General features: G+C 44.3%; 1 protein-coding gene across 5 annotated transcripts in view; it reads left to right on the top strand.

The window, feature by feature from the left end:
• The window catches only part of TIMM17A (translocase of inner mitochondrial membrane 17A), a 36,344-nt gene extending 15,397 nt beyond the window's left edge, over positions 1-20,947 (top strand). For 4 of the 5 annotated variants that reach the window (XM_037885387.2, XM_043533730.1, XM_027820363.3 and 1 more), the window contains 4 exons: positions 5,167-5,230; positions 12,591-12,719; positions 14,246-14,356; positions 18,855-20,947. In XM_037885387.2, coding sequence (XP_037741315.1) covers positions 5,167-5,230; positions 12,591-12,719; positions 14,246-14,356; positions 18,855-18,925 — 375 coding nt within the window. In that variant the 3' untranslated portion in view covers positions 18,926-20,947. Of the gene's footprint in view, positions 1-2,979; positions 3,065-5,166; positions 5,231-12,590; positions 12,720-14,245; positions 14,357-18,854 lie in introns of all 5 variants that reach the window. The other variant, XM_037885388.2, reaches the window with a different exon arrangement.
• Positions 20,948-21,228: the final 281 nt, after the last annotated feature.

Below are 21,228 nucleotides of genomic sequence, written 5' to 3'. Positions count from 1 at the left end.
AGGCACGATTTGCCCTTGGTGAATCCATGCTGACTGTTCCTGATCACTTTCCTCTCCTCTAAGTGCTTCAGAATTGATTCCTTGAGGAATCATAGAATATCAGGGTTGGAAGGGACCCCAGAAAGTCATCTAGTCCAACCCCCTGCTCGAAGCAGGACCAATTCCCAGTTAAATCATCCCAGCCAGGGCTTTGTCAAGCCTGACCTTAAAAACCTCTAAGGAAGGAGATTCTACCACCTCCCTAGGTAACGCATTCCAGTGTTTCACCACCCTCTTAGTGAAAAAGTTTTTCCTAATATCCAATCTAAACCTCCCCCATTGCAACTTGAGACCATTACTCCTCGTTCTGTCATCTGCTACCATTGAGAACAGGCTAGAGCCATCCTCTTTGGAACCCCCTTTCAGGTAGTTGAAAGCAGCTATCAAATCCCCCCTCATTCTTCTCTTCTGCAGACTAAACAATCCCAGCTCCCTGAGCCTCTCCTCATAAGTCATGTGCTCTAGACCCCTAATCATTTTTGTTGCCCTTCGCTGGACTCTCTCCAATTTATCCACATCCTTCTTGTAGTGTGGGGCCCAAAACTGGACACAGTACTCCAGATGAGGCCTCACCAGTGTCGAATAGAGGGGAACGATCACGTCCCTCGATCTGCTCGCTATGCCCCTACTTATACATCCCAAAATGCCATTGGCCTTCTTGGCAACAAGGGCACACTGCTGACTCATATCCAGCTTCTCGTCCACTGTCACCCCTAGGTCCTTTTCCGCAGAACTGCTGCCTAGCCATTCGGTCCCTAGTCTGTAGCGGTGCATTGGATTCTTCCATCCTAAGTGTAGGACCCTGCACTTATCCTTATTGAACCTCATCAGATTTCTTTTGGCCCAATCCTCCAATTTGTCTAGGTCCTTCTGTATCCTATCCCTCCCCTCCAGCGTATCTACCACTCCTCCCAGTTTAGTATCATCCGCAAATTTGCTGAGAGTGCAATCCACACCATCCTCCAGATCATTTATGAAGATATTGAACAAAACCGGCCCCAGGACCGACCCCTGGGGCACTCCACTTGACACCGGCTGCCAACTAGACATGGAGCCATTGATCACTACCCGTTGAGCCCGACAATCTAGCCAGCTTTCTACCCACCTTATAGTGCATTCATCCAGCCCATACTTCCTTAACTTGCTGACAAGAATACTGTGGGAGACCGTGTCAAAAGCTTTGCTAAAGTCAAGAAACAATACATCCACTGCTTTCCCTTCATCCACAGAACCAGTAATCTCATCATAAAAGGCGATTAGATTAGTCAGGCATGACCTTCCCTTGGTGAATCCATGCTGACTGTTCCTGATCACTTTCCTCTCATGTAAGTGCTTCAGGATTGATTCTTTGAGGACCTGCTCCATGATTTTTCCAGGGACTGAGGTGAGGCTGACTGGCCTGTAGTTCCCAGGATCCTCCTTCTTCCCTTTTTTAAAGATTGGCACTACATTAGCCTTTTTCCAGTCATCCGGGACTTCCCCCATTCGCCACGAGTTTTCAAAGATAATGGCCAATGGCTCTGCAATCACAGCCGCCAATTCCTTTAGCACTCTCGGATGCAACTCGTCCGGCCCCGTGGACTTCTGCACGTCCAGCTTTTCTAAATAGTCCCTAACCACCTCTATCTCCACAGAGGGCTGGCCATCTCTTCCCCATTTTGTGATGCCCAGCGCAGCAGTCTGGGAGCTGACCTTGTTAGTGAAAACAGAGGCAAAAAAAAGCATTGAGTACATTAGCTTTTTCCACATCCTCTGTCACTAGGTTGCCTCCCTCATTCAGTAAGGGGCCCACACTTTCCTTGGCTTTCTTCTTGTTGCCAACATACCTGAAGAAACCCTTCTTGTTACTCTTGACATCTCTTGCTAGCTGCAGCTCCAGGTGCGATTTGGCCCTCCTGATATCTTTCCTACATGCCCGAGCAATATTTTTATACTCTTCCCTGGTCATATGTCCAACCTTCCACTTCTTGTAAGCTTCTTTTTTATGTTTAAGATCCGCTCCATGATTAAGGACCTGCTCCATGATTTTTCCAGGGACTGAGGTGAGGCTGACTGGCCTGTAGTTCCCAGGATACTCCTCCTTCCCTTTTTTAAAGATGGGCACTACATTAGCCTTTTTCCAGTCATCCGGGATCTCCCCTGATCGCCACAAGTTTTCAAAGATAATGGCCAATGGCTCTGCAATCACATCAGCCAACTCCTTTAGCACCCTCGGGTGCAGGACTTCCGGCCCCATGGACTTGTGCTCGTCCAGCTTTTCTAAATAGTCCTGACCCACTTCTTTTTCCACAGGGGGCTGGTCACCTCCTCCCCCTACTGTGCTGCCCAGTGCAGTAGTCTGTGAGCTGACCTTGTTTGTGAAGACAGAGGCAAAAAAAGCATTGAGTACTTCAGCTTTTTCCACATCCTCTGTCACTAGGTTGCCTCCCCCATTCAGTAAGGGGCCCACACTTTCCTTGAGCACCTTCTTGTTGATAACATACCTGAAGAAACCCTTCTTGTTACTCTGAACATCCTTTGCTAGTTGCAACTCCAAGTGTGATTTGGCCTTCCTGATTTCGCTCCTGCATGCCTGCGCAATATTTTTATACTCCTCCCTGGTCATTTGTCTAATCTTCCACTTCTTGTAAGCTTCTTTTTTGGGTTTAAGATCTGCAAGGATGTCATTGTTATATTCAGAATGACTCCAAGATCTCTTTCTTGAGTGGTAACAGCGAATTTAGACCCCATCATTGTATATGTCTAGTTGGGATTATGTTTTCCAATGTGCATTACTTTGCATTTATCAACACTGAATTTCATCTGCCATTTTGTTGCCCAGTCGCTCAGTTTTGTGAGATCTCTTGGTAGCTCTTTGCAGTCTGCCTTGGACTTAACTATCCTAAGTAATTTTGTATCATCTGCAAATTTTGCCACCTCACTGTTTCCCTCATTTTCCAGATCATTTATAAAGATGTTGGACAGCACTGGTGCCAGTACAGATCCCTCGAGGATACCGTTATTTACCTCTCTCCATTCTGGAAAGGTTATTGATCTTAAAAGCTGAATTCCTCTCTGTTCTGTGCGGATGCGAAAGTGACACCGTCATCTGAAAAATCCCTCTAGATTATTTTTTTTAAGAGTTTAACGTAGTTTCATTTGCTACACTTTTTAAGTTCTATTAAATTAGGGGATAAAACCATATTTTCATGTTTTAAAAAATATTTTTCTCTTCATTGTTGCTGTGTGAAAGACACAGAAATGAGGAAAACTGATTATACAGGAGAAACAAAAATTCTGTAGGAGAAATAGTAAAACTAACTATAGAAAAATTGCTGTAAAAATGTACAAAGTAAAACTGAAAAATGAAATATTTTCACTAATCTCTTTCTAGTATAGCAATCTTGGGAGTTACTTGTAACATTAATAGATAATATATTTTCAGACAGAAGTGTAATAACAGTTTTCCTTTAATGTTCCCATGGCAGTCTCCCCTAAAAGTTGGTTTCCCTAGCATACGTGGATGAAATTTCCTCTGTTCACTTGTGTGCATTATGTTGTGTGGCAGTTATCTGTTGACATGCTTCCACTCTGAATTTAATTGGTTTTCTGCGTATATACTTTGTGAAGCAATTGGGGATGATTCAGGAGAAAAGGAATGACAGTAGAACCTCAAGAGTTATGAACACCTTGGGAATAGAGGTTGTTCATAACTCTGAAATGGTTGTAACACTGAACATTATGGTTCTTTCAAAAGTTTATTACTGAACATTGACTTAATATAGCTTTGAAACTTTACTCTGCAGAAGAAAAATACTGCTTTCCCTTTGTTTTTATTTTTTGTAGAGTACATTTAACACTATTTCCTTTTTTTTTTTTTTTGGTCTTGTCTCTGCTGCTGTCTGACTGTGTACTTCCAATTCCAAATGAGGAGTGTAGTTAAATGATCAGTTCGTAACTCTGGTGTTTGTACCTCTGAGGTTCTACTGTATATAAATGTAAAATACTATCGTGTAATGTTTGTTTTTTATGTGGTAAAAACATTACTTAGGGTATGGCTACACTTGCAGATGTAGAGCGCTTTGAGTTAAACCAGCCTTCGTAGAGCACAGTAGGGAAAGCGCTGCAGTCTGTCCACACTGACAGCTTCAAGCGCACTGGCGTGGCCACATTTGCCGCACTTGGGAGCGGTGCATTATTGGCAGCTATCCCAGCATGCAATTGACTGCAACATGCTTTTTAAATCGGGGGTGGGGGGAGTGTGTTGTGTGTATGTGGGGGGAGAGAGTGGGTTTTTGGGGGGCTGAAAGCATGTCAGCCTGCTTTCTCGTAAATTCAGATAGCAGCAGGCCCCCCTCCTCCCCGCCTCGCTCTCTGTCTCTCGCATAGCATTTCACAGGAACGGCTTGCTTTGTCTTGGTGCTGGCTGTCAGAAACAGAGCTTTCAAAGGGCATATCCGCATTCCTAGGCAAGTTCAAAACAATGAGAAGAGTGACCACGTGACTTAAGGGGATTATGGGACGTTTCCGGAGGCTGATCAGAGAGCAGTAATGCAACACCTCGTTCACACTGATGCCCAAGCGTTTCAGCCACTACACAACAAACATTAATCTTCTCGCCGAGGTGGAGTACCAGGAGCGCTCTAGCTGTGGAATCAGAGCACTCTACGCGCCTTGCCAGTGTGGATGGGGAGTGAGCTAGGGCACTTGGGGCCACTTTAATGTGCTCTAACTCACAAGTGTAGCCAAGCCCTTAGTGTCTTGGTTTAAAAAAAAAAAAAAAAAGTAAAGAAAATATAAGTGGTCCAGCAATTAGACTTTACATCATCACAGAAAATTATAAATAACTGATTTGTATAGTTTACAGGTGTTATAATTACATACTAAATATTAACTGAAAATAAAAATGTCAGAAAGCATTGATAACTATATGGATTAAAAACAATTCCACTTTATCAGTTTATGTATAATACAGTATGAAATGGCTGTTTTTATAAATTCCTGAGAGAAACAGATTTATAATGAAAGAACTTCCAGATGCTTAGTAATAACTATAACTGGGTCTGAAAGGGTGCAATTTAATTAGCTGTAAAACTTAAATATGTTTAGTTTTGTTTCATTCTGATTGTTGTCTTCGGTTTATTTTAGGGTGTAAACCACCGGCTGCGGGGAAGTTTGACAGCTATTAAAACCAGAGCACCACTCTTGGGAGGTAATTGCAGTCTGTACACTTAAGCCTGTATTCTTAAGCCTTTTTCCAGTTTTAAAAGAGAACTTCAAGGGAACTGAATAGCTCAGGGGATTTGGATGGGATTCAGAACTTTTCACCTCTAAGGACTTAGATCAGAGGTGGGCAAACTATGGCCCGCGGGACCCTCCTGTTCGGCCCCTGAGGTCCTGGCCCAGGAGGCTCGCCCCCAGACCCTCCCCTGCTGTCCCCTGACCCCTGCAGCCTCAGCATGCTGCGCTGCTGGCACAATGCTCTGGGTGGCCAAGCAGCGCAGTTGCAGAGCTGTGGCCTGACCCGGTGCTCTGGGCTGCGCGGCTGTAGCGCTGCCAGCCACTGGTGCTCCAGGCAGCGCGGTAAGGGGGCAGGGGGGGTTGGATAGAGGGCAGGGGAGTTGGGGGTGGTGGTCAGGGGGCGAGCGTGTGGATAGGGGTCGGGGCAGTCAGAGGGCAGGGAACAGGAGGGTTGGATGGGGCAGGGGTCCTGGGGGGGGCAGTCAGGAAGGAGAGGGGGGTTGGATGGGGCGGCAGGGGGCAGTCAGGGGTGGGGGATCCGGGGATGGTCGGGACAGTGAGAAGGGGTGGTTGGATGGGGCAGGAGTCCCAGGGGGCAAGTCAGGAATGAGAGCGGGGGTTGGATGCGGGGGCAGTCAGGGGTGGGAGGTTCAGGGGTGGTCAGGGGACAGGGAAAAGGCGGTGGTGGATGGGGTAGGAGTCCCGGGGAAGCTGTTAGGGGACTGGAGGGGTGGATGGGGCAGGAGTCTTGGGGAAGCCGTCAGGGGGCGAGAAGTGGGGGAGGGTCGGATAGGAGGTGGGGGCCGGGCCATGCCTGGCTGTTTGGGGAGAGACAGCCTCCCCTAACCAGCCCTCCATACAATTTTGGAAACCCGACGTGGCCCTCAGGCCAAAAAGTTTGCCCGCCCCTGGACTAGATCTACAAAAGCACCAAACTGCCACTTGAGGCACTTAAGTCAAAATTTAGACCCTCAATACTCCCACTCAGTTGCCATCTAACCCTTCAGGTGCCTACATTTCTGCTGGTAATGTGCACATTCACCTGACACCTAGTTCACACCTAAGCCCCCGTGAGATTTCCAAACTAGGTGTTTGCCCACTTACCCTGCCTGTGGGGCCCGATCCAGTAAGAGTGCTCAAAGGCCACCTTAAAGCATGTCTAGTGCAGTGGTCTTCCAAGTGGGGAGCTCAAGACCGTCCCTGGGGGTGCGCGACAGGAGGAGCGCCGGTGGCAGCTCGGCTCCCCACTCCGTCCTTGGCGGCCCGTCGGCAGCAGCTCTCTCCCTTTTTTTTTTTTCTTTTTTTGCTTCCCTAGAGCTGGCCCTGGGGGTGCGCGATTCAAAAAGTTTGGAGACCCCGGTCTAGTGGATTGGGCCAGAGAGAAAGTGAGAGTGACTCTAGGGCCCAGTGATTAGGGAACTCCTCTAAGGTATGTGAGAGTGAGGTTGAAGTCCCTATTCCAATGAATATTTAATTATTTTATACAAAGTTGACCAGCTTTAACAGGAACCAGAGAACGAAACCTATCCCAGGATACCCCACAGCCAGTGATTAGGGCACTCGCTTGGGAAGTGAGAGACTGAACTTCAAGACCCTGCTCCTCTCTGGGAATTTGAACCTGGGTCTACTGCAGCTTGAGTGCATGCACCGACCACAGATCTATAGGGAATGAGGCGATAGCTGCTGCCACTTCCTCTTTGTCCTCCTGCTCTTGGCTAGAAAGGACTGACCTAGCTTTGGTGCCTAACTCCAGGAGAGGGTTCATGGCTGTGAATCTCTTCCTCTGGCCTGAAGTTATGCGCCTAAGTCCCTTTAAAGGGCAGGGCTTATGCCACGCCCTTCCTTGCCATTCATTACTGACTTGGAAATGGAGTGGAGAGGATGCTTATAAAATTTGTGTATGACACCAAGCTGGGAGAAGTTGCTAGCACTTTGGAGAACATGATTAGAATTCAAAATTACCTTGACAAATTGGAGAACTAGTCTCAAATCAGCAAGGTGAAAGTCAATAAAGACAGGTACAGACAGGAGAGTAGCAGAATACGGACCCTGGACTTCAGAAAAGCAGACTTTGACTCCCTCAGCTTGGCTTAATAGTGAAATCCTTGCTCATCTTAAACACAAAAAAGAAGCTTACAAGAAGTGGGAGATTGGACAAATGACCAGGGAGGAGTATAAAAATATTGCGCAGGCATGCAGGAGCGAAATCAGGAAGGCCAAATCACACTTGGAGTTGCAACTAGCAAGGGATGTTCAGAGTAACAAGAAGGGTTTCTTCAGGTATGTTATCAACAAGAAGGTGCTCAAAGAAAGTGTGGGCCCCTTACTGAATGGGGGAGGCAACCTAGTGACAGAGGATGTGGGAAAAGCTGAAGTACTCAATGCTTTTTTTTGCCTTTGACTTCACGAACAAGATCACCTCACAGACTACTGCACTGGGCAGCACAGTATGGGGAGGAGGTGACCAGCCCTCTGTGGAGAAAGAAGTGGTTCAGGACTATTTAGAAAGGCTGGACGAGCACAAGTCCATGGGGCTGGATGTGCTGCATCCGAGAGTGCTAAAGGAGTTGGCTGATGTGATTACAGAGCCATTGGCCATTATCTTTGAAAACTCATGGCAATTGGGGGAGGTCCCGGATGACTGGAAAAAGGCTAATGTAGTGCCCATCTTTAAAAAAGGGAAGAAGGAGGATCCTGGGAACTACAGGCCAGTCAGCCTCACCTCAGTCCCTGGAAAAATCATGGAGCAGGTCCTCAAGGAATCAATTCTGAAGCACTTAGAGGAGAGGAAAGTCATCAGGAACAGTCAGCATGGATTCACCAAGGGCAAGTCATGCCTGACTAACCTAATTGCCCTCTATGATGAGATAACTGGCTCTGTGGATGAGGAGAAAGCAGTGGACATGTTATTCCTTGACTTTAGCAAAGCTTTTGATATGGTCTCCCACAGTATTCTTGCCAGCAAGTTAAAGAAGTATGGGCTGGATGAATGGACTATCAGGTGGATAGAAAGCTGGCTAGATCCTTGGGCTCATCGGGTAGTGATCAATGGCTCCATGTCTAGTTGGCAGCCGGTATCAAGTTGAGTGCCCCAAGGGTCAGGCCTGGGGCTGGTTTTATTCAATATCTTCATTAATGATCTGGAGGATGGCGTGGATTGCACCCTCACAATTTTGGAGATGACACTAATCTGGGAGGAGTGGTAGATACGCTGGAGGGTAGGGATAGGACACAGAGGGACCTAGTCAAATTAGAGGATTGGGCCAAAAAGAAATCTGATGAAGTTCAGAGTCCTGCACTTAGGACGGAAGAATCCAATGCACCGCTACAGACTAGGGACCGAATGGCTAGGCAGCAGTTCTGCAGACTAGGACCTAGGGATTACAGTGGACAAGAAGCTGGATATGAGTCAACAGTGTGCCCTTGTTGCCAAGAAGGCTAGCGGCATTTTGGACTGTATAAGTAGGGGCATTACCAGCAGATTGAGGAACATGATCATTCCCCTCTGTTTGACATTGGTGAGGCCTAGTCTGGAGTACTGTGTCCAGTTTTGGGCCCCACACTACAAGAAGGATGTGGAAAAGTTGGAAAGCATCCGGCGGAGGGCAACAAAAATGATTAGGAGACTGGAGCACATGACTTATGAGGAGAGGCTGAAGGAACTGGGATTATTTAATCTGCAGAAGAAAAGAATGAGGGGGGATTTGATAGCTGCTTTCAGCTACCTGAAAGTGGGTTCCAAAGAGGATGGATCTAGCCTGTTCTCAGTGGCAGCAGATGACAGAACAAGGAGTAATGGTCTGAAGATGCAGTGGGGGAGGTTTAGGTTGGATATTAGGAAAAACTTCTTCACTAGGAGGGTGGTGAAGCACTGGAATGGGTTACCTAGGGAGGTGGTGGAATCTCCTTCCTTAGAGGTTTTTAAGGTCAGGCTTGACAAAGCCCTGTCTGAGATGATTTAGTTGGGGATTGGTCCTGCTTTGAGCAGGGGGTTGGACTAGATGACCCCCTGAGGTCCCTTCCAACCCTGATATTCTATGATACAAAGTACTACACTACAAAATGGGAAATAACTGACTAGGTGGTCATCATGCTGAAAAGGATCTGGGGGTTATAGTCTATCATAAATTGAATATGAGTCAACACTGAGATGCAATTGTGAAGTTTCAGTGGTAGCTGTGTTAGTATGTATCAGCAAAAAAACCCCAAAAAAACGATTTGTTGTTCTGGTGTGTTATTAACAAGAGTGTTGTATGTAAGACACAGGAGATAATTGTCCTGCTATATTTAGCCCTGGCGAGGCCTCAGCTGGAATACTGTGTGCCGGTTCTGGCTGCCACACTTTACAAAAGATATGGATAAGAGAATCCAGAAGAAAGCAACAAACATGATAAAAGATTTAGAAAACTGGACCTGTGAGGAAAGGATAAAAAAAATCGGGTATGTTTATTCTTGAGAAAAGAAGACCCAAGAAGAACCTGGTAAGTCTTCACATGTGTTAAGGGCTGTTATAAAGAAGACAGTGATCACTTCTCCATGGCCTCTGGAGGTAGGACAAGAAGTAATGATGTTAATCTGCAGCAAGGGAGAATTAGGTTAAATATTAGGGAAAAACTTTCTAACGACAAGGCTAGCTAAGCACTGGACCAGGCTTCCAAGCGAGGTTTTGAAGAACAGATTAGGCAAACCCCTGTCTGGGATGATCTAAGTTTACTTGGTCCTGCCTCACCTTGGAGGCTGGACTAGATGAGTCCCTTCTAGCTTTACATTTCTCTGATTTCCTATTGGCTATTTTAGGCGGCTCCCCACTCACTTCGTTGGCTTTTGTAAATCCACTTCTTAGGTGCCTAACTCTCCACATGCATTGTATAGGGAGCCTGGGCACCTAACTTGGGGCTATGGATTCCACTAAGTGTCAGGGCACCTGAAGTTAGGCACTGCAATGCTGAGCCTGAATCCTCTTTTTGGATCTACCCCTAACTGGTTATCTGACCCACAGTATGTTGTTTTTTAAAAGGAGTCAGAGGTCTCAGTGGACAGCTATCCAAAATCACAACATTATTACCCATAATTGGTCTCTTGATGGCTGTTTCAGTCCAGGATTTAGTCAAAATGAAGCTTTAACAACTCTATCACCCTTAAAGGTGATTGGGTAATAAGGAATACATGAAGTTATATTCTTTGTCCCGCTGTTGCTATTCTAATAGCAAGTTGTATGTTCTGGGTAATTTTATTTCAAGAAAGAAAAAGGAAGGAATATTGACTAGACCTTGCAAGAGGGAAAAATTGAAAGAGGAAAATGCATTGGTGGCAGCAGACTCCTTGAAGAGCACAGAAATTGGTATTGCTGGCTGGAGAAGCTATTGTTGCTGTTCATCGTGCCCCTCTTAAAATAGAGGACTTGCATCTCCTGTTTTTATTTTCTGGCGTTATGCTTTTACAAGCATGAAAGCACTTTAAAATAAAGAGGATTGCAAGAAAATTTACTTGGTGAGAAGTGCATCTTACCATGTATGAACTAGATTTTTGTTAAAAAATTATTTTTTTTAAATGACAAAAACAGTATTGAAATAAGATACTAAACTGTGCTACAGCATTTGTTTATGAGTTATGATTTTTATGTATTAGCAGGAGTGCTGTAAGCAAGACATGAGAAGTAATTCTTCTGCTCTACTCTCCAGTTGAGGCCTCATCAGCGCAGTATTGTGTCCAGTTCTGGGTGCCACATTTCAGGAATGATGTGGACAAATTAGAGAAAGTCCAGAGAACATCAACAAAAATGATTAAAGATCTAGAAAATATGACCTTTGAGAGAAGATTTGAAAAAATTGGATTTGTTTAGTCTGGAGAAGAGAAGACGGGGGGGGGGGGGGGGGGGGGGGGGGGGGGCATGATAACAGCTTTCAAGTACATAAAAGTTTGTTACAAGGAGGAGGGAGAAAAATTTGTTCTCTTTAACCTCTGAGGATAGGACAAGAAGCAGCAAGGGTGGTTTAAGTTGGACATTAGGAAAAACTTCCTAACTGTCAGCACTGGAATAAATTGTCCAGGAAGGCTATGGAATCTCTGTCATTGGAGATTTTTAAGAGCAGGCTAGACTAATACCTGTCAGGGATGGTCTACGTTAGTGGTCTCCAACCTTTTTACGCCCAAGATCACTTTTTGAATCTAAGGGCAACCCAGGTTCTACCCTGACACTTCCCCGAGGCCCCCCCCCCCCGCCCCCCGGTTGCTTGCTCGCTTTCCCCCACCCTCACTCAGTGTCATGGGGCAGGGGGTTGGGGTGCAGGCTCTGGACTGGGGTCGAGGAGTTCGTTGTGTGGGAGGGGGCTCTGGCCTAAGCCTGGGGCAGGGGGTTGGGGTGCAGGAGGGAGTGAGGGGTACAAGCTCTAGGAGGGAGTTTGGGTGCAGGAGGGGGCTGGGGCAGAGTGTGGGGGTGCAGGAAGGGGTACGGAGTGCTGTCTCCAGGAGGTGGCTCAGGGATGGGATTTGGGGTGCGGCCTACCGCTGGGCACCACTTAACTCTGGTGGCTCCCAGTCGGCAGCGGGCACAGTGAGGCTAAGGCAGGCTCCCTGCCTACCCCAGCCCCACACTGTTCCTGGAAGGGGCCAGTGTGCCCCTGCACGATGCCCTTCTCTGCAAGCACAGCCCCCCACAGCTCTCCCGGCCAATGGGAGCTGTTGGGGTGGTGCTTGCAGATAGGCACAGCATGCAGAGGGAGACCTCTGTCCCCCTTGGGGCCGCAGGGCTGCACTGGTCGCTTCTGGGAGTGGCGTGGGGCCGGGATAGGCAGGGAGTCTGCCTTAGCGGCAGCCATGCTGCACTGCCAGACATCGCAATCAACTGGGAGATCCTCTAGGATCGACTGGTTGATGACCACTGGTATAGATAATACTTACCCGTGACTTGAGTGCAGGGGATTGGACTAGAAGACCTCTTGAGATCCCTTCCAGTCCTACACTTCTATGATGGTTCCATTGGCAGAAGAAGAAAAACCTTTAAACTCTTAAATTTATAGTTAAATACTAAAGATCCTCTGATCATTAAGCCAGCATTAGTAGGATGGAAACTCCTGTACAATCACTGATATTTGGGAGGCATTTTGTTAGCTAGTGCAAAACAGTAAATATTATTGCCCACTTTATTGGGTGAGTAAGGATATTTCCTGAATTTGTTTATGTAAAGTTTTAATCTAGTTTTTGAGAGTTTGGGTATATTTTAAGGCTCAAAAGTAAGCTTCCTAAAATATTGCAACACAAAACTTTATAATGTGGCTGGAGTATAACTTTGGTTACTGTGCTTTTAAAAAATGTTTTTTTTCCCCAAACAGGCAGCTTTGCAGTCTGGGGTGGTCTCTTTTCCATGATTGACTGTAGTATGGTGAAAATGAGGGGTAAAGAAGATCCATGGAACTCAATCACAAGTGGTGCCTTAACTGGAGCCATATTAGCCTCAAGAAGTAAGGAATTGCACTCTGGGGACAATGGGTATTGAAAAGCCCTTATATTTGAAACTATAAATAACAAATTTTTGTGTCTGTCAGAGATTTTAGTGTCAAGTATCAGGGTGTAGCTGTGTTAGTCAGTATCCACAAAAGCAACAAGGAGTCCCATGGCACCTTAAAGACTAACAGATTTATTTGAGCATAAGCTTTCGTGGATAAAAACCTCACTTCTTCAGATGCATGGAGAAGTGCATCTCCATGCATCTGAAGAGGTCAGGTTTTTACCCACGAAAGCTTATGCTCAAATAAATCTGTTAGTCTTTAAGGTGCCACTAGACATTTTAGTGATAATCAAAAAGAACTTAATTTATCTTTTATGGAACTTTGGAATCCCGTATACTTAAAAAGCAATATTAACCCTTTTTGTTTTCTATTTTTAAGAATATAGTATGTTGTAATTGTCTTGACTGTTTTATCAATAGTGGCATAATACATTCAAAACAGTTATTTAAAGATTTTAACATGGTGGATTAGAGTTTACTTTTAAAGTTGCAATACACCATTTAGGCCCAATTCAGGAAGTATTCTCAAAAGTTCATGGGACCTAAACGTGTTCTTAATGCTCTCCTGAATTCTTCCATGTGTAAAAATTGGAAGTAGGGCAGTTAGACCTTCTCAACAATGTTTTGTGGAGTGTATTAATGTTGACAATGCTGTGTAGTTGAAAGGGTTTTTTGTGGGTCTTAATGGACATTGAAGATCTAATTTTGTGGATGACAAATTAAGCATGGATAGTATTATTTTACGTATAGTAAGTACATTTGTTTTTATAAATACCAATATTCTAAATAGTCTAATATTTCTTAATGGTAAAAATTATCTTTAATCTAGATAATAGTTGAGTTAAATATGTCCACGAATGAGAGCGTGGACTCTCATCTATTAACTGCAGCACAGAATCTGGAGACTAGACACTTTTGTGAAAAGGAATGGACTTAAGCATGTGCTTGAGTTTTTTGATTGGCCTCTGCCAATACTGTGAGGAAGCATTGTGTAGTGATTAAAGCACAGAACTAGGAGTCAAGATTTGCCACTGATCATCTGTGAAACTTTGGGCAAAATATCTTTTCTTTGTCTTAATTTCTCCCTTTGTAAAATGAGGATAACAACACTACAGCACCTTGCACAATAGAGTCCAGGTCCATGACTAGGGCCTTTAGGCACTACTGCAATGCAAATAATAAACAGCACCTAACTCACTAGGGCATTGTGAAGTATTTTGAAGTCTGTGGATGAAAGATGCTAGAGAAAGGCAAAGTAAAATGACTGTACTCTTAAACAGTACCAGTCCTATCTTGTTTAATCAGGGACAGGTATGTGTGGTAATTATATCTTTATTTGTAATGTTAATGGCTGACAAGTCTACTTCACAGTCTGATCACTGCAGTGGTGGTAATTGTATTAAAAGTGATGTATACATTTCAAAACCCTGTTTTGTAAAGGATTGGCAAAGTAATCTGTTTTGTATTCCGACATTTTAGATGGACCAGTTGCCATGGTTGGGTCAGCTGCTATGGGAGGAATACTTCTAGCTTTAATTGAAGGAGCTGGTATCCTATTAACCAGATTTGCCTCCGCACAATTTCCAAATGGTATGTGTTCTACACTTCAGATTACAGTACCTCAAAATGTTTATAATGCTTTTTCAGAATACTAACACTCAAATACAACAGTTTGTGGGAAATGAAATGGCCAGATTCCTTTTTCAAGTATTGAAATACCAGGTTCATTTTCTAGGATTCTGTATTTCTTCATTCTATATTTGTCTTCCCAATGTATAGTTCAGTTATGCAGATTTTTAAAAAAATATATAATAGGTACTGTAGGGTGAATTTGTCTGTTACACCCCTTCTTCCAACCTTATCACATTTGTACCTTTTTGTCCCCTTCTCGTCTTCCACGTTAATTCACACACAGGCAGGTCAGCAGAACGGATCTCAGTACATAAGTAAATTTTGTTGCAAATGTCCATGAGAATGGCTTTTGCCCTCCAGATAATAGTCTCTTCTATGATGTCATTGGTCAGTTTCATCAGGTCCTTGACTATACAAGAAATGCAGATTAATGTGGTAGACAGGAATGTGATGTGGTGAAGCTGCAGAACAATCCCTGTATTTGGTTATATGGCATACCTAAACCACTGCCACGTGTTCATGGGTGAGAATAGCCGTTCAATAGTTGTGCAGGCCTTGTAGTAAAACTTTGGCAAATCCGCATTCATTCTTGAGGGCACAAGTTGGGAAAGTGGTTTTAGTCCTTACTATTGTGCTGCCCTTGCTTAGTCTGCTTGTATTGCAGGGAGAACCCTCTCTGCCAGTTTCTGGGAGGAATTGCTATGTGGCAGAAAGCCAACTTGTCACACTCCAGCAGACCAGTGGAACTAGTAACGCAAGAGGACAGCACAGTAGCATGAATTAAAAACTTTTTCCAAATGCTGTATGAGGGGTGGGGAGTAGAGAAGTATCCATCCAAGCTCAGGAGGGAGCTAACTTTATGTCGGGACATGGTCGGCATTGAGGGTTTGAAGCCACAGTTGTAGTGTTGGACTCTAGGAAGGATGTAGATCAGTTCTGGTGTTCCAAAGGGAGGAGAAGGAATCGGGTATTAATTCAAAGAGTAAATTGCAGCGGCATGTGGCAGGTGTCCCCATCCATTTTTGCTGCCTCAGGCCCAAATAGCACATCTATGCTGGTACGAAGTGTAAGTGTTGTTTAGTTAATAAGATGTGTGCATTTCCAAGAACATGAAGGATCATTGTCCCTGACAATTAACATGCAGTATCAAAACACAAATGAGATTAATTTGGGCAGCTTTTCCTGTTTGGTTGCAGACTAACATAGACAACAGTTCATGTTTTAAAGGTTCTTTTCTACTGGAAGGGAGCTAGAAACAACCATTTTAAGTTCAAGTTTGGGAATGTAATGTGAGGACCCCAAATCTCTTGTTTCGATGACTGTGGAGAACCACTTTCCCTGATTATATTCCAACATTTGCATGATATTCCAGACCACCTACTTTACACTTGGTCTCTGCCACCTCATAATTAGGAATATAGCATTCCTAGATACATTTGGCCTGTGTTCTTGTATTTGAATAATTTTCAGAGGAAGGACAGTGTAGTGTTTATAGCAGCTGGACTAGAAGTCTGTTCTCATTTCTTCCTCCGACTTACTGGGTCAAATGAGTTAACCTGATGGATATAAAATAGATATAAACCGGACATCAGGAAGTTTAGACTTGAAATTAGATGAAGGTTTCTAACCATCAGAGGAGTGAAGTTCTGGAACAGCCTTCCAAGGAAAGAAGTGGGGGCAAAAGACACATCTGGCTTCAAGACTAAGCTTGATAAGTTTATTGAAGGGATGATATGATGGGATAGCCTAATTTTGGCAATTAACTGATCTTCAACTATTAACAGTAGATATGCCCAATGGCCTGTGATGAGTTGTTAGATGGGTGGGATCTGAGTTACTACAGAGAATTCTTTCCTGGGTATCTGCCTGGTGAGTCTTGCCCACATGCTCAGAGTTTAGCTGATCGCCATATTTGGGGTCAGGAAGGAATTTTCCTCCAGAGCAGATTGGCAGAGGCCCTGGGGTTTTTTTGCCTTCTTCTGCATGGTGGGGCATGGGTCACTTGCTGGAGGATTCTCTGCACCTTGAAGTCTTTAAACCACGATTTGAGGACTTTAGTAGCTCAGACATAGGTTAGGGGTTTGTTACAGGAGTGGGTGGGTGAGATTCTGTGGCCTGTGTTGTGCAGGAGATCAGACTAGACAATGATAATGGTCCCTTCTGACCTTAAAGTCTATGATTCTAACCGGTCTGCCTCAGTTGTCTCATCTGTAGAATGGGGATAATACTCATAGACAATTACGATGCTAAAAGTATTGGGGAAAGGACTATTAACCTTGAAATCTTCTCTCTGTAAAGTTTTCTTAGTCTCTCACTATTATAGTTGCAATCTCTTTAAAATAAAACACAATCTGAGACTCTGGTTAACTGAGTTTGTAACCAGTTATTTACACAGCTGGCTGTAAACATGGCCTGGATCTGTTTAATACCTGGCTGGTGTCCCTGGAAGTTACGACGATGATGCATGGTTGTGTTTCTACAACAAGGTTGTAAAGTTTTGCAGTGTAGACAGAACCTTCCCATCTGTGCCTGTGTAGTATTTAGTTAGGTTTGCCAGTCTTCCTCCTTCCCAGTTCTCTGTGCAGTAGGACATCCTAGAGTGCACTGGTCTCTGTATTGCTGGTACCACTCTTTGTGCATGTCCTCTGAGCACTCTGTCTTCTACTGAGACAGTCTAGGATAGCTGTCTAGATTTTTCCCAGAATGCACTGAGATAAACAGGCGAAAGTGTGGTAGCTGTTGTAAAAAAAGATGATGTGTGGACATACCTGTGTTTGTTCTAACAAAGTCATAGGTACTTTTCACAGCCTGGGTACAAAAACACTGTTGCACATGCAGTGTAGACTGGATCTAAGTAACAGGCCAACCTAAAAATAAAACACAATTGCTCCAGCTTGTTGTTATGGGGGAGCACAGACAGTGTTGTATAGATAAATCCCTGAGAAAATCACAGATTTTTATTTATTTATTTTTTTTAAAATCATGGCAGCATCATGGAGAAATGTTTGTATTTCATGGGGTATTCATGGCAGCCAAATGACTTTTCTAGTAGCAGGGAGGCAGAAGTGAGCATCCCTGCTTCCACCTCCCTGCTGAGGCTGCGGCTGCTCATGGGAATTAGCAGGCTGGTCCTGTCCTAGGGAGTGGGGAAAGAGGGCAGGGTGAGGGTGCCTCACCGTATGGTGCTGTTCAGGCCAGCCTGGGGTAGGAGTTGGGTCCAGCTTGTCCTGCGCTCAGCTCTGGACCAGGCCAATCTCCTGCTTTCTGTTGGAGGGAGCAACACTGGAAATGTGGCTATTTAGGAGCCTCGGCCTGCCCCACAGCAACCGGGCCCAGGGGAGACACTGTAGCTCCAGCTGGTAAGGAATGAGACTGGGATCCATCCCTGCACCCTAATTCTCGGGGCTGCTGTCAGCCCTCTCACACACCTGCTTGTGTTCCAAGTGACACTGGCTACAGTTGGTGGGTGGCTCCTGCATACAGTTTCCCCTGGGACCACTGGGGTGGGCCAGGCTGGAGCTCTTAATTACTGCATTATCAGTGCCACCCCCTCTGTCAGCTGTAGGGTCCTGGGCTGAATCTGGGCACAAAGAAAGCTGGGCCACGATCCCTGCCCTGGGCTGGGCTGAACCAGCTGCACGACGTGGTGAGGCTGCCCCCCTTGTTCTTTGGGGTAGGACTGGCCCACCCCCCGCACATCCTCCTCCAGGATGGGGCAAGGCCTGCTGACCCGCAGTGAGCAGCTGCAGCCTCAGTGGGGGGAGCTAATTTCACGATTTCCATGCAGTCTATGAAGTCGTGACTTACATGGGCCTTCAGGTATATTACATTAAGACACTAATTCCTGCTGACACGGTATTTCAGCTTTTGTTCAGTGACATTCTTATTAGTGTCTCCAGATTATCACAAATTTTCCTCTTTGATCCAGAATTGTTTTGTAAATCATGTGTAAGTTATTAGTGAGGGAGTATTACCTGTTTACTTGTCTTATGCTGCATGTGCCTAAATAATAAAAACATGTGCATGTAGTCAGAAGCCCTAGAAGTCAGGGGTTCATAGTAGTATTCATTCAGCTCCACTGGCTAACTGATATTGGACAAAGTGCCTAAATCCCATTGAAAGTCATTGGGATTTAGGATCCTAAATTATGCAGGTAATTCTGAAAATCTTTCCTTTCATCTCTCCATGCTGCATGTCCCCTGTCTGTAAAATGGGGCTGAAAACACATAACCGGCCTTGCACGAGTGAGGCTTTATTTTAGTGGGTAAAGCTCTGATTTCATTGAATGAAAGAGATTGTGTACGAGGAAAGTCTTCTTTATTCTTGGTCCTGCTAATTCAGAAAGGATTTATGTACACAAACAGTACTTTGAAAGTGTATCGTAATATTTTGTCATAAATCACTGTCCTACTAATCTTTCTTTTGCCTTTATTAATTATTTTCTTCCCTTTAACAGGCCCTCAATTTTCAGATGATCCCTCCCAGTTGCAGCCCTCTGCATTTGGAGATTATAGGCAATATCAATGATTACATTGTTCTACTGTTACATGTTGTACATGTACAAAACCAAGATACAGTATGTTTTAAAACCTTACATTGGAAATGTAGACCTCTTTGTGCAACCTATGGCAAGAGGACACTTAGCACTTTTTCATTGTAAAGATGCACAGGAGAACTTTTAGAAGATCGTAAATATATTTATTCATCATAGGATTCCATTGTTGTAAAGTTGATATGTCTGACATAACACGTTAGTGCTTAAGATGAGGACCAAACAGGATGCTGTACTACTTTGGATATGGAATGAAATGAACTTCCTTGGAGACTTCTCTGAAGTGTGGTATTAACAAGGCTGCGATTTAGTCATGGAATCCATGACTTCAGCTAGTGCTGGCCGGGAGCTGCAGGGTCCCCTGCCGCGCGTGGAGGCAGGGAGCTGCAGGAGCCCCGTGCCGCTCCCGGCCGCAGCAGGCGGCACAGGGGACCCCTACCACTCCCCACTGCTGCAGCGGCAGGGGGAACCCCCAGAGCTTCTGGCCGCTGTGGGCAACTGATGGAAACCCCGGCCGCTTGGAGAGGTGCCCAGGCTCCCAATTTTGTCATGGATATTTTTAGTGAAAGTCAGGGACAGGTCATGGGCTTCCGTGAATTTTTCATTATTGCCCATGGACTTTTACTAAAAATATCCGTGACAAAATCTTAGCCTTAGGTATTAACCATTATTTAACCATTAACAATAGAACTTATCCTCTCTCTTTACAATCAGTATCCCATCCAGGTAACATTACTGAGCATTTCAGTTTATTTTAAGAAAATTCATTCATCTACATGAGTTCCAATCAACACTCCTGAGGTGAATTTTGGGGAGGATATTGTGTGTTGAGCCAATGAAGAATAATACATTTTTGTAACACTCCTTTGTGCTGCATAAAGTATTTCTCTCCACACAAATTAAATCCCAATTGTAAGTAAAATACCTTGCTTATAAAGGGTGCCTGTTCCAGAATTGTCTTTCCTACAGGGCTAATCTGCCTTGATTCTTGACCGTACTCTTAGTGTTACTGGTGTGAAAAGAACAGGAGGACATGTGGCACCTTTAAAGACTAACCAGTTTATTAGAGCGTGAGCTTTCGTGGGCTACAGCTCACTTCATTGGTTGCTGAAGCTCACGAAAGCTTATGCTCTAATAAATTGGTTAGTCTCTAAGGTGCCACAAGTCCTCCTGTTCTTTTTGCGGATACAGACTAACACGGCTGCTGCTCTGAAACCTGTCACTAATGTGTAATGCTCAAAATACTTCTGAAGGAAAGTTCTGTATTGATGAAAGAGTGTCATTTGCATTAATAAAAAGTTACTGATTTCCTCAGGTGCAGTTGGAAAGAAGATATTTTTCTTGTTTTTGAACATGGGCCAGGAATTAATTAAAGCAGAACTTCAGTGATTTGCATGCTTTTATAATGCTCAAAAATGTTTGCCTTACTCCACTGCTCAAAGATGTGATGGTAGTGTGTTACAGTATGAGACTTCAAGGACTTCATTGTTTTTACAAAACTGTTTTACCATACTAGTGTATGCAGTAGCATAATAAATAATTAAAATGACACTACATCTGTGTGTTGCGGGGGATGAGAGACTCAGTTTTGTGATGCAGTATCCTTGGTTTTTGGAACTGTAGTTACTAATGTTTGAAATGTAGTAGCTTGCACACTGGGTCTCTTTCTGTCATTAATGGGAATTAGCTGTAGCTTATAGCTCATTTGAGCAAGACAGTGTAAATTCATAATGTCCATAATGCATATTTTAAATCTTTCTCGCCTGTTTGTGAGCCTAAGCCTTGAAATGGGTCATTTAAAAGGATTGGAACAAATGCTCTACTCAAATAAGCACAGTGCGTTTAGTCAGCCATATCTCCTTTGTGGATTGGTACTAGTAAGTGATCATGCTTGCTTAAATAGAAAAAAGACTGTCAGATAATTACATTGTATCTAAAGATGCTCATGTACAAAATGGAAAAAATATAGTTTATAATAAATATTGTTAGTGCAAATACCAAGTATGTAGAGTGTAAGATATATTCTGCATTTTAAAATCTCCTTCCTCTTTAACTGAGTTTTGTGATTATCAGTTGTGCAAAACACATTTATTTTTGATAAAGCAAGACACAAACTAAAGGTGGACTGAGAACTTATTCCCAAAGTACTGAGAAGTTTTTTGCTGACTGAGGCCATAGCAAAGATGGTTAACACCTCATGTACCTGCTCCTCACTGCCTCCTGACCGTAGGTGGTGGAGTATCACCATCCTTTCTGAGGCAGCATGGCTTCATTCCCA

Source organism: Chelonia mydas, chromosome 21, assembly GCF_015237465.2.
Source record: "Chelonia mydas isolate rCheMyd1 chromosome 21, rCheMyd1.pri.v2, whole genome shotgun sequence".
In the NCBI taxonomy this organism is placed as follows: domain Eukaryota; kingdom Metazoa; phylum Chordata; order Testudines; family Cheloniidae; genus Chelonia; species Chelonia mydas.
Note: the sequence above shows the minus strand (reverse complement) of the source record. Positions and strands in the feature narration are given on the sequence as shown.